This window comes from Urocampus carinirostris, chromosome 18 (assembly GCF_059441175.1).
Source record: "Urocampus carinirostris isolate Australia breed hairy pipefish chromosome 18, RoL_Ucar_1.0, whole genome shotgun sequence".
Classification (NCBI taxonomy): Eukaryota; Metazoa; Chordata; class Actinopteri; order Syngnathiformes; family Syngnathidae; genus Urocampus; species Urocampus carinirostris.
In genome coordinates, this window is record NC_142366.1 from 16,595,536 (window position 1) to 16,609,089 (window position 13,554).

A 13,554-nucleotide genomic window follows, 5' to 3' on the forward strand; every position below is an offset into this window, starting at 1 on the left:
TTAGCGTTGTACAGCCAAAACGAGTTTTCCTTTTTCTTTCTTTATTTTGGTGTGACACCTTGACTGTAAATTGTAGTGAAAAACGTGCACTATATATTCTGCTTTGTTATTCAGGTTTGGTTTGGCTTTGCATGTATCTGAACAGTATTAATGGATTAAGTTTTGAACGAGATGGAGAAAATTTGCATGCAATCAAATTTGTCTCTGAGCCACAGGTACTCATAGAACGAGCCATATATGGCTCGCGAGCCATAGGTTCCTGACCCCTGCTGTAGTGCTTCTTTCCGCCGCGACCAGCGTGTGGTAGCGCTGTGAGAGGTCACCCAGCATCCACCCCCAAGAAGAAATCCGGCTTTACTTCCTAGTTCTTGTGTAAACATATTACTGTACGTGTAATGTATTTGCAGCGTGCTAAGAACTCTGACTTATATATTAATATCTCGTGCATCCATTCATTATGGTTGGTGTAAAGTGTAAAGAAGAGGCGAGCTGTTTCTTTTTGAAATGAAAGTGGAATAAGAAAGATTGATGCGGTTGAGAAAATGGTCGGCCAATTTTTACGACGGAGGAGGACCTCTTGAAGCTCATCTTCCCAAAAGTTAATCTCAACTTTATTTAGCTTCATGGAGCATATTATTTTATGAAATGTTTTTTTTTTTTAGTGCAGAACAATACAGGTTACTTATACACGCCTTAAACTTACCTATATAAACCTTAAACATACAAAATATAGACCTGAAGCAACTTACGAACAAATTCAACTTACGAACAATCGTCCGGAACCTATCTCGTCCGTAAGTATCTTTTTGTAAGCATTTTCCTTTTGTTGGTGAGAAAGAAGCCCGGCCCTACCCGAACGTGATTATTGATATTTTAGGCCTAGGCCGGGCATATTTAAAGCAGTTTTAGGGTTCGACTTATATGCAATGTGGGTTTCTATCCGAGTAGATAAGGTAGTTGTCTCATTTTCCTTCTGAGATCTCAATACAGCCACAAGAGGGTGCCATCAGTTCGATGGCCAAGTTTGACGTATGTTATTTATTTTATCCAAACCCAAAAAATAATTTGCATATCAGACAAAAAGAACAAGGCATGACTGTCTTGTTTTTTTGAGTGTTTATTAACCTATAAACCTAACGATTGGTCTTTGAGCTGTATATTGTACAACTTAAGGTTCTTTTAACAGTTCTTTCTTGTTCTTCTTGCAAGTTCAGAAATCATTAATGCCTTCTCTCCTCATTTTGAGTTTTTTCTAAACTATTAACTTAAAAATTGGTTCTTTGAGTTAAATATTGTACAATTTGAGAGGTTTTTTTTACAGTTCTCTGGTTCTTCTTGCAAATTCAACATTCATGAATGCCTTCTCTCCTTATCTTGAGTGTCTACTAAACGTAACAATTTGTACAACTTAAGGTATTTGTACACACCTCTCTTCTTGCAAGTTCAAAAATCATCAATCTCTTAACTCCTCATTTTAAGACTCTATTAAACTAGAAAATTAACAATTGGTTATTTGAGCAGGATGTTGTATAGCTTTGTACAGTACTGTTGTTCTTCTTGCAAGTTTAAAATTCATTAATGCCTTCCCTCCTAATTTTGAGTTTCTACTAAACTAGAAAGTAATCAATTGGCTCTTTGAGCTGGATGTTGTACAATTTGAGGGGTTATACAGTGCTGTTGTTCTTCTTGCAAGTTCAAAAGGTATTAATGTCTTCTCTCCTCATTTTGAGTCTCTACTAAACTAGAAACTTAACAATTGGTTCTTTTAGCTGGATATTGTACAACTTGAGTGTTTTGTAATGTGCTCCTGTTTTTCTGGCAAGTTCAAAATTCATTAATGCCTTCTCTCCTCATTTTGAGTCTCTACTACACTAGAAAATTAACAATTGGTGCTTTGAGCAGGATGTTGTATAGCTTTGTACAGTACTGATGTTCTTCTTGCAAGTTCAAAAAACATTAAGGCCTTCTCTCTTCTCATTTTGAGTTTCTACTAAACTAGAAAGTAACCAATTGGCTCTTTGAGCTGGATGTTGTACAATTTGAGGGTTTGTACAGTGCTGTTGTTCTTCTTGCAAGTTCAAAAGGTATTAATGTCTTCTCTCCTCATTTTGAGTCTCTACTAAACTAGAAACTTAACAATTGGTTCTTTTAGTCGGGTACTGTACAATTCGAGAGTTTCTTACAGTCTTCTCTGGTTCTCCTTGCAAGTTAAATATATGTCTTCTCTCCTCAATTTGAGTGATTACTGAATTATAAACGTATCGGCTTGGCAAACCCCTGCCTAATTCAAGATCAATGTAAGGAGTTTTTCCTCATTTGCGAGAAAATAAATGTATTGATAATATTCCGGGACCCATGTTGTCTGCCTGCTATGTAAACCGTTTATGACTTCATGGATTTCATAGCGGAGCAGGCCCGTTTGAACTCCTTGAAAACTAGCTTGCAGTTTTCCTGAAACCCAAAAATACAGATTTTCTGCAGTCCTTTTTTTTTATAGAAAGAGCTCAGTGTTACAGCACTATATCTCTGTCTAGCTCCAAGAAACCCTCGGAAGAATTATTTTCCTTGAGCGCAAAATATTTGCAAGGCAGCAAAAGACAAGTGGATTTCAGCTTTCTGTTGTGAAGCAGGTAAGTCTTTATTATCTCAGCTGCTCATTAGGGGGAGGGGATGTTTTTTGAAATGTGATTTCAGCTTGATTCCATCTACTAGCTGTTTGTTTTACTTTCAAGCACTTGCCTTGACTTTATCTGCGGTGAGAGATTTACTTTGAAACAGGACTCTTTTTTTTCCAGGCTCAGAGCTGAAAGTGGGAGTGTGGCCTGTCGCAAGAACATGCCTTTCAAGCAGTGCTAGATCAGGCCCGCTAAGGGTTTTAACTACCTGGGTTGTCGTGGTACCATTTCATGTGGTGTGTCTTGGGCAATTACAGCCTGGTGGCACTCATCACTCTCCAGGCCAGTTTTTGGGTAGGAGTTAAAGCACATTTCCATGAAAACCAGTAGCAAGAGAAGTCTACTGAGCGTCCTCCTGCTCTTTAGAGATGAGCCAGAGATCTCAAACCACTATTTTTGGTAAATTTTGAGTAGGCCCGTTTTGTTTTTGTTCACAATAAATATTATGTAAGATAAATATAAGACCTGGAAGGAAATAAGGAAGGAAGGAAGGAAGGAAGAACAAGAATAGAAAGAAAAGAACAATGTAAAAACAAGGGAGGGAGATAAGAGAGGGAGAGAAAGAAGGAAAACACAATGAGAAAAAGAGACAAACTGGGAAAAGGAGAAAAAAAGAGAGATAAAAGGAGAGACAAAGAGAGAGATATAAAAAGAGTGGAGAAAGAGAGAGAAATAGAGACAAAGAGAAAAGGAGAGGGAGAGATAAAAAGAATAAAGAAAGATATAGAAAATAAAAAGGGAGAATGGAAAAAGAGAGCAAGACAATACGTGCTTGACTTTTGGGAAATCAAGTGGACATATTTAAAACTGCAGCTTGTTTTTCTCTTGCGCTTCTCTCAGCGTTGTCTCACAGGCCAGATTAAGGGATTTTTGAAGACGCTCAAAATAAGTAGAGATCAATGGATTTCGGAGAGGGAATGACTGCAGAAAAAAACCCTTAAGATGCAAACATTCCGACCTGTTCTTAAGGTTGTTGATTGAAATCCGGCTTAAAGGACCAAATGATATGTTTATAGTTTAGCGGACACTTCAATCAAGGAAGGAAAACCTCACAGAATTTTAAGCTTGCAAGGAGGACAGAAGAGAACCGTAAAAATCCTTAAGATGTACAATATCTGGCTCAAAGAACAATATTCATCGTTTAGTAGACACTCAAAATAAAAAGAAAAGACATCAATAATTTTGAAATTTCAAGGAAAAACGGGCAAAGAGGCCACATGTCATATAATAAATTTGTACTTGTTGTTGTAAAAACCTTCCACCGAGCCCTTTCTTTTTATTTGATCTACTAGGTTAAAACAAGCATACCCGCTTCAAAAGGCTGTGGAATTAACAAACTGATTAGTTAAAAGTGACAATGATGTAAACAGTGCGCATTATTCAAAACAATGAACACCAGTACACAATAATAGTCAAAATAACTAACTGGAATCCTATGCGATCTCTTTTGCATGTGTCAATATTAAAAAACAGAATCAACTAATCAAAACTGGCCAAAAGAAATCAAATGCATCATTTTGGGCATGTAATGATCTATGTAATGTAATGATCTCCATTTATATAGCGCTTTTCAAGTCAATGAAGACTTCCCAAAGCGCTTTACAATGTGCTTCACATTTACCCATTCACACACACTCACACACCAATAGCGGCCGTGCAGCCATGGGGGGGTTCAGTGTCTTACCCAGGGACACTTCGACATGTAACTGGAGGAGCCGGGGTTCGAACCTGCGATCTTTTGATCCCGTGACTTGGTTCTACCTCCTGAGCTAAAGCCGCCCACAAACAGTCACGACATTCTTAAGGTCAAATGGGGACATCTAACTTTGGTGTCCTAACACTAAACCCCTTACTCTGAAGCCACACTGGGATTTTAGAAAATGACTTGTAGCGAAACAGCAAGACCCTAACAAAAGTTTGAGGGGTAAGCTATATTAGCTATGCTCTGCTCAGTGGCCAGTGTAGTGGTGCTACGCTGTGCTTTCAAATTCATTTGCTGGCCATCTTTGATTAATGCTGACCATACTACTGTGCCCTTCCTGTACTTCACGGTGATCCGTTTTAAATGTAAAAACTAGTGTGAGTATTTCATCTCCCATCAGTTTGATGGCTTGCAGATGTTGGGGCAAGAACTTGTCACTAATCACTTATTCGGCCTGAAAAGTGTGAGAGGAAAGGAACAATGAAAGGGGAGGGGGATGTTATAACTGGAATTGAAGTGGACTTGAAATTGTCACATTCCGGCACTCGTGTTCCTGTTCCTCTGTAGGTTCCTTCTGTATGTCTCCCTCCCTCTCCTCTCTTAACCTTACCTTACTTGGTTACTCACTTCAAGGTTCAATTTTCCTCCTCATATCTGTGGTCACTTGCCCTGATTTTTCCTCTATCGCAACTTGCCCTCTTCCCTTTATTAGTACTCTGCCCCCTTGGTTCCTTGTTAGTTGGTTGTCTAGTTCTTGCTTCAGCTCCTTATTCTTCCAGTGAACCGAATCCCTGCCTGGCCTTCCAGACCACGTTGGCCACCTGACTCTTGGACTGTCGCCTTTGCTGCTTGGGTTTTCTGATTGGTGCCTCTGGAGGCCTCGATACTTTTGCTTAGCTGCCTAAATTCCCCGAGTATCGAACCCTGTCCGAATAAAACAACCCTGTTACTACACTAACATGTGTTTCTGCACCGTGCTTCTGCACCACACAGAGTTCTTCATGACAAAGAGTCAAGGCTGGCAAAGGAATCGCCATACTCAGGGTAGCATACTTCTTGAAAACAGACACATATAACGTTCGGCACGCACCAACCTTCGTGTTTACCTTTAGATCAAGTCCACTCTGGAGCCCAACGTTCCATTTAATCCAATTCAGAGCAGAGAAGTCAATGTTACTAACCAGTCTTCAACGATACAGCCGTAGTGGTGACTTTTTAGGTCCACCCTTCTATATTTGCAAATGTAAAGATTGTTATATGCCCACAGCCATTCAGGAGGGCACCCAGTGCACAAAGTGCAAAAAGGAATGGGCTCTGAAGACCTCCATCGCCTCGCTCTATGTGCTTTGCTCGCTTCTCACTATCGCTGTTGCCGTCCTTGGGTATGAAGGTAAGACCAAGAAGGTAGGCTTACTTGCACATTTATTAGACTTATGCTTCCTTGAGTTAAAAGAGAGACTTGAACTTTCACATCCGACTCACTAGAGCTTGCGTTGGTCCCAAAACATTGATTGTTTCACCAACCCTCGCATGAGCTGTGTAGCCCAACTTTCCAGCTTTTGGGTTCTGGACTTTAAATGCTCCAATGAAAGATTTCATAAGCATTGCCATATGCACATTGTTTTTTGCTTCTTGCTCTAAAACAGTGATGTCAGGGGGAGGGTTATCTGTGCGTTCATGCTCTCATGCAGACCTACTTAATGGATCCCAGATGGGCTGTGAGCAAATACAGTCCAACTTCAGCCAAATTGGTTCTCCTCTGGCACCAACTTAAAACTCTATGCGGCAAGCTAGGCTGTGGATACGTTTGGAATGGTCCTAGCCGCAGTAACCCATGACCTGTTTTGTAATGTCTTCTTTAACCCTGCAAAAAAAATTAAAGTGATAAAAAAGCCACATTTTCCCCTTTCATGTCGGAAGGTCACTGTTGCATATTTGAGGAAACCTAGAGATGTATTGTTTTAGCAACAGTAGAGTAGGGACTGTGTTACCAACTGCAGTTCTTCAGGAAAGCTTTGCAGCATGTTTTGGATTTTACCCTTTCTACCAGAACCGAGATTCAAACCAGCACAAAGTGCAACAAAAACAAATAAAAGAAACAAAGCCAAAAAGACTATATTCTAGGCTAGTTCAGAAGTATGTCTACTTGAAAAAGCATCCAGAAAGCCGTGGTATTTTATAAGACATGGGCTTGAAACTGTAGTTTTCCCAGTCCCACATACTGTACTGTAGTCCCAGTTGCCTAACCTGGCCTGGTTGGCTAAGGGCAGTGGCTCCCAGAGTGACAGCTTGTGGTTACCATTTGAAATCCCAAACACATACCGCAGGAAATGAACGGCAGTGTGGCCAGCGGGGCAGCCCCCCACAGGTTGTCTTTGACTGCCCCCGATTTACCGTAGACCCCTCCTGCCAGGTCACTTCCTGTCCTAAGGGAAGATCCCCCACCCTGAGTCTATCAGTGTCTCCTTCTAAAGCTCAACCTAATCAAGGATGATGTTATTTACTTTGCTTGAATTGATCCAGGGAGTTACACGAATCACTCGCACTATTATTGCATGTCTGCGAAAATGAGTCGGGTAATCCTTTCTAACATTTTTGCGGATGCTTTTTTTTTTTCTTATGAAATGATGTCTGTGGTCTAAAGAACACGCTTACCTCAAGTTTGTTTTTTCTGGCAGTGGTCCAAAGAGTGGACGACGTATCTAAAGGCCTGGCCATTTACGGCGGCAAGATTATCACTATTGAGACAGACTTGAAAAAACTAGGTAAGTGTCCTGAGGATTGCCCTAGAAATACTCCAACACTTGTGATTATTTTTCACTTATTTCCAATGTCTTCATTGAATTGTTTTAGATTGAATACTTGGCATCAAATCAGGCGACTGTACTGTAGGCCTTTTGTGTACTGTTTTGTCTCACCAACAATTTGTCACATTTCAGAAACTTATTGTATTTTCACAACCATAGGGCGCACCGTGTTAAAAGACGCAGTTTCTATTTCTGTATTTAACATTAGACAAGTAATGTTTATTTGTGACACACTTAATCACACTAAGTCTCAAAGGGCTGCACAGACCACAGATTATTGCAAACCACAGACTCTTATGACACCATCCCCTGATCTAAAACCTACATGAGGGCAAGGAAAAACTCAAAATCTCAGTTTGGGGAAAATAAAAAAACCTTAAAAAGGGACCGCACAAAAGGTAACCCCCCTTCCAGTATAACCAGACCGCAATGGATGTTGCAAGGGCATCAATTAATAATACACAGATATGTGTATTAATGGTAGACTTCGGTAGACTAGAGAGTAGTACAATACAGTAATCGGGATGAGAGGTAACAAACGCATGAATTATAATCTCAGCATCAGACTGGGACAGCATAGGGTGAAATTTTGCAATGTTGCGGTTATGGAAAAAAAGCTGTTCTAGTAAAATTCTTTACATGCAACTGGAAGAACAGATTGGGGTCAAATGTGACACCTACATTTTTGATCGAGTCACTTTGGATGCATAGGGCGCACGATAGGGCCTTCTACTGCTGCACAGATAAGCATGCAAGTCTCAGTGTTTAAAAATACAACGGAAGCAAAACTGAGTTTTGTTGTGGTTTAAGTATTTTTTACATTTTTTTAGCCAGTAATTCATATCAAACAACAGTCAAAATCTTAGTCGTCTGTTTTTGAGCAGAACAGTTTAGCTAAATCTGTATGAAAAGGTTCACTTTCTTCTCTTTCTGAGTTACTTTCAAAACGCTCAAACAACAGTCCCGGCAGACACGTTAGCCCAAGCGTCGACAATCCAATCTTTTCACTATCATCCGCTGAAAATGGTGAAAAAAATGACAGTTTTATGAAACAAAAGCACCACGACGATGACAATATCTTTCAAATTAAATTGCTAGATATGCTGCCGCGTTTGCATCCATGAGTACTTCCACAAACAATATATTGCGTTTGATGTCACGTGAAGTGGTGGTGTTCAAACAGGAGACCCATAAAACTCACAGGAGATTACATACAAGTTGCAATTAGTTGAAAATGCGAACCATCTCACAAAAATATGGGATTCTACTCAAAAATGTTGTAAGTCTTGACTCGGCCAAGGCTCAAACCTGTGACCCTAAGGCCACCGAGTGGGTCTACGTCCGCTGCTTAACGTGACAGACAAGGTGCACCATATTATAGGGCGTGCCGCACAATTTGAAGAAAATCTGAGACTTTTATGAAAATACAGTAATATGTATATGTTCTTTAAAGGGACAGTGTGTATTATATAGCGTTTCCTTGTGGTAAAAACATTCATTCAAAAGAAAACAACATTGATTTGAGCAAAAATACATACACTATTACATAAACATGCATTTTTAAAAAATACTCATAGGTGAACAACATTTCTATTTATTTGACATAAGATGAGGATCACCTCCAGGGATCTTCTTCTTCTTACTTTCTGTCTTTTTTGCCTTTTTTCTTTTATTTTTCATCTTTTTATTTTTTTCTGACATTTTTCCATTTCTCATTTTTTTTTAATTCTTTTTGCGTTTTCCTTTTTCTTTGATTCCCGGCTCCTCCGTGTTATATGTCAAAGTGTCCTTGGGCAAGACACTGAATCCCTAATGACCCCCATACGCAGGCCGGCGCCTTGCATGGCTGCATGGCCGCTATTGGTGTGTGAGTGTGTGTGTGAATGGGTAAGTGTGAAGCACATTGTAAAGCGCTTTGGGAGGTCTTCATTGACTTGAAAAGCGCTATATACCATTCTTGTTTCTTCCTTTCATCTTTGATTTTCTCTTTTTTTCTTTTTCTTTTTTTCATCTGTCCTTTCTTGTATTTTTTACACTTTGTCCTTTCTTATTTTTTCTTTGTTTTCAGTTTTTCTCCCTTTTCCTTCTCTCTTCTCTTTTTCACCTTTCTCTTTTTCCTTTTTTTAATCTGTTTTTTCTAATTCTTTAATTTTCAATGTGTTTCCTTTTTTCATTCTCAAAAGGTTGGGCGAAAACATAAGCAGAAAAAACGTTGCACTTTGATGACTTTGAATCTCCAAGTTTGTATTTTTTCCCCTGTTATTAAGCACTCTTTTTTTTTTTTGCTTCACTACAAAATACAGAGACGTCTAGTGGTTAAATATTACATTATGTCCCTTAAAGATTTTTTAGACTCCAGGAAATTTTAGGATGTCAAGTCAAGTCAAGTCATTTTTATTTGTATAGCCCTAAATCACGAAGAATCTCAAAGCCCATTGAGGTAATCTGGTCTGAACTTTGAAATCTATATGTCCAACTGTTGATTGTTTCATATTTTAAAAGCAAGTTGTTTGTGTTCAATAAGGTTGATAGCAAAATATACAAGGGTTATTTGATTCAATTTCATTCAGTAATTCAAGAGTGAGAGAAAGGCAACACGGTCACAAATTTGAGCCCCTGCCCAAAAAGTAGTGATGTCATTTATTAGTATATTTTTTTTTAAAAAGTAATTATTAAGTCATTAATGCACAATGTTACATGATAATTGGTATTTCAAGGCAAGACAAATCTAAAGGGTGTATGTGTTCAACAGTTTCAGTGAGTTTTAGCCTTATCCTGAAATGCCACCCAAAAGCCTGGTATGTAAAGAGCAGGAGAAGTTGGTGACGTTCCAACTTATTTGGCATAACGAATGAAACATCTATTTTCAGATGATCAAATTGGGTCAGAGAACACTACCACAGCGACCCAGGCCTTCAAGAGTAAGGTGTCAGCCCTGCAGAGGCAACTGTCGGCCATGGAGGAGCAACTCCACGGTGACCAGGTCAAGCTTAGCCAGCTGCAAAACTTTGGCTGGCAAATCCAGAGTACTCAAGCCTCTGTCCGCCAAATTCTGGAAAAGAATGCGGCGTCCTTGCGATTGGTCAATGGCACACTGAACTCACACGGCAGCGCCCTCGGCAGTTTGCGGAACGACACTGTCCGATTGCAACAAGAACTCCAACGACATGCCAAGCTCCAGAATCAGATCTTAGTGAGCATTGGTGGACTGAACCTCACCCAGGGGCAGCAGAGAGGCCTCATCCAGGCTCTGCACCGCTCAGTGGACGACGCCAGTCAGAACATACAAAAAGTCCACGGTGATTTTCAGAGTTTGGAGCAGACCAGCAAGCAGACGTTTGCTGATACCGACTGGCTCCGGAGTCAAGTGTACAGCCTACAGGTCCTAGCCACAAACGCCTCACTGCAGTCCAAAGCTAACGACGAAGGTCTACAGGAAATCGGATCCAAACTGGCTTTTGTGTCTGGCAGACTGCAGAACGTCAGCAATTTAGCTGAGGTGCATGAGCAGTCCCTGACTGAGATCTTTGACTCCCAGAGGCACTTCAGCAATCTCACGGCCTTTAAATTTCAGCGTCTAGAAATGCGGCTAGACGATTCGGAGCAGGTCCTAGACCATGTGACGGGCAACATCAGTTTTACCACCCAGTTTTTGGGTGCTATCAACCTTAACCTCATCTCCTTGCGCACTTTCTCCCAAACTGTGGCTCAGCATTCTGATGTACTGAGGATCCTTAATGGCAGTATGGCCGATATGAGGCTTGACACGGCTGGACTAAGATTACAGCAGGAGGACCTGGCGGCACGCTTGGATAAAGAGGTCACCAGCCTCAGTATCGTCATGGAAGAGATGAAACTTGTGGACACCAAGCACTCCCAGCTGATCACCAATTTCACCATTCTTCAGGGTAAGGCCTGACATATCACTTTGTTAGCTAGTTTCATATGTAGTCATAATAGCAAGGACAACTACTTCAAAATCCATCTATATTTGATAAGCAATTGACCCAAACTGTTGGTCAGCTAGGGTAGAATACATTTTAGCTGTCATCAAAATGACAACGAGCACCTTGAAAAGTAAATGGTTCCTTAACCTGGTTTGCGTTTATTTTTCAGGACCTCCTGGTACCAGAGGTCCAAGGGGTGACAAAGGACCTCCGGGACCAACCGGTCAATCTGGTCCAAAGGGCGAGAAGGGGGACAAAGGTGCCTCGGGGATACGAGGGCCAAGAGGAGAGCAAGGAATACCGGGCCAGCCAGGTCTTCCAGGCTTAAGGGGTCTTCCGGGTGTCTCCGGGAACCCAGGATCCAAGGGCCCAAGGGGATCAGGGGGAAGGGCTGGACCGCCTGGGAGTAAAGGAGAGCCGGGCACCGCCGGTTTACCAGGTCGAGACGGCCAACCTGGTCCTATGGGTGCACAGGGCCCGCCGGGTATCCAAGGTCCCGTAGGGCCGGCCGGAGAGCAAGGGCCGACAGGAGTGCAGGGACCAGTCGGGCCTCCGGGGCCTGCGGGGCCACCTGGACAACCGGGAGTTCTCGTTTCTTCTGACCCTGTGTCGCTCCAAGACGAGGCGGATCCAAAGACACCCTGGATCACAGGTACATCACCCTCAAGACAACTGTCATGATTTTTCCTGAACCGTTTGCATTCGGGCAGGCCTATACCACAACCAATCCAAAGGGCATACCAAATAATCGTTTCAGCTCTTCTGAAATTTACGAATGCCTTTTCTTGTTCTGGTAATGTCGAGAACTCGGAAACTATCGTGTATTATCACGAGAAGATATTTATGGCCCTACCAAGACAAAACCTGTTTATTTCTAGCTATTCATTTCAGGTAACTGTACAAGGTCCACCGTTTTATCATGCTAATACATTCTGTCAGAAATGAGTGTCCATTTTACAGTTATTCCAGACGCTTTTTCAGTTTCCACTTAGGCAAGAGTTGTAAAGAGTTCTGGCAAACCGTTTTAGGGCAATTATTTTACTTTTGCATTATAGTGCATATATTTCAGCAGAGCTCAGTGCTGCATCTCACCATCTTCTGGTGCAGGGTAGTACTACACTGGGGGTGCACGACTCGGATTGCGGCTTTACTCACTCAAAAAAATGTTCATTTAGGACTTTGGTTTCCTCAAAATGATTTGTCTGCACTGAAAGCTATTACAGCCGATTCGAGCCGTAAGCCTTCATAATCCTGTTCTTCAGGTTGTCCGCCCCAGTGGTCCCCCCATGCAGACGAGTGCTATTTGTTCTCCCGAGACCTGCGCAGCTTCGACGAAGCACAAGCCTCCTGCCAACGGAGCTCTGCATCTTTGCTCATCATCCATACCAGAGACCAACAGGCGAGTCTTTCATCAGCTTCTTCTATTTTGAAAGACAATTCTGAGCATTTTGTCTGTGCGTCCAGGAATGGCTGCAGAAGCAGACGAGCGGCAAGGGCTACTTCTGGATGGGCCTGACCGACAGAGCCCAGGAAAATGTTTGGCGCTGGTTGGACGGCGTCCTACCAGGATTTACGTCAGTCCTCTCTCGCCGACAATTTACTCAGGTGATGGCGGAGGCGGCCCTGCATGTCTCAAGATTTTTTTACCGTGCCCTCACAGGAATTGGAAGGCCGGCCAGCCGGACAACTGGGGTCACGGCCACCAGGGCGGCGAGAACTGCGCTGGACTGGTCCATGACGGCCAGTGGAACGATTTCTTCTGTGAAGATCTCATTGGCTACATTTGCCAAAAGCCACGGACGCAGATGGGTAAGGGCTTTTTTTCTTCTTTTTCTCATTCAAGTTATTTAAGTGACTCTCTGTGTTTCAGCAGGCACCTGGTAGCAGCAAAGGCTAGACGGAGTGGCAGCTGGACTGGACGCCGAGCTGGTTCTGGTCCATTCATGGGATGCAGCCTGGGCAGCAGCAGCTAAAACCAAGACTATCTGGGTTTATATTCCCTCCCAATATTTTTTCTTCTCTAAAAAAATCCTGGCAGTGACAGATTTCCTTTTGAATGTACAACAGCCTATCTGAATGTATATTTCACAAGGCAGCTGCATAGGAATGGAAAGAGAACTGACTTTGATCAATATCCGAGTCTCGAAAACAGACGGGTAAAAACAACGCTTGGAGTGAACAGTTTGTGGGTGTTATCACAATAAAGTCAAATAAACTAAATATTCTGGGCTGGTGAGTATTCACAATCTGTTATGTAACAAAGGGGCGTAATACAGATGTTAGTGGAAAATTTCAGTTGTTTAACGACTATATAAACGGATATATAGTGTTGATGATTGAATAAAACGAAAAGTAAATAAGTACTTTCGAGTATATGGAGGTGTATTAATCACCACTAAATGATGAACTTGATTAAAATATTG

At 41.7% G+C, this 13,554-nt stretch overlaps 1 protein-coding gene across 3 annotated transcripts in view; it reads left to right on the plus strand.

The window, feature by feature from the left end:
- Positions 1-13,359, plus strand: part of LOC148348514 (collectin-12-like) — a 35,684-nt gene extending 22,325 nt beyond the window's left edge. The window contains exons 3-10 of one of the 3 annotated variants that reach the window (XM_088322139.1): positions 5,645-5,767; positions 7,056-7,142; positions 10,055-11,092; positions 11,301-11,783; positions 12,394-12,530; positions 12,596-12,705; positions 12,792-12,940; positions 13,002-13,359. In XM_088322139.1, the coding sequence (XP_088178265.1) occupies positions 5,645-5,767; positions 7,056-7,142; positions 10,055-11,092; positions 11,301-11,783; positions 12,394-12,530; positions 12,596-12,705; positions 12,792-12,940; positions 13,002-13,015 (2,141 nt within the window). In that variant the 3' untranslated portion in view covers positions 13,016-13,359. Of the gene's footprint in view, positions 1-5,644; positions 5,768-7,055; positions 7,143-10,054; positions 11,093-11,300; positions 11,784-12,393; positions 12,531-12,595; positions 12,706-12,791; positions 12,941-12,983 lie in introns of all 3 variants that reach the window. The other 2 variants (XM_088322140.1, XM_088322138.1) reach the window with 2 other exon arrangements.
- The last annotated feature ends 195 nt before the right edge of the window (positions 13,360-13,554 follow it).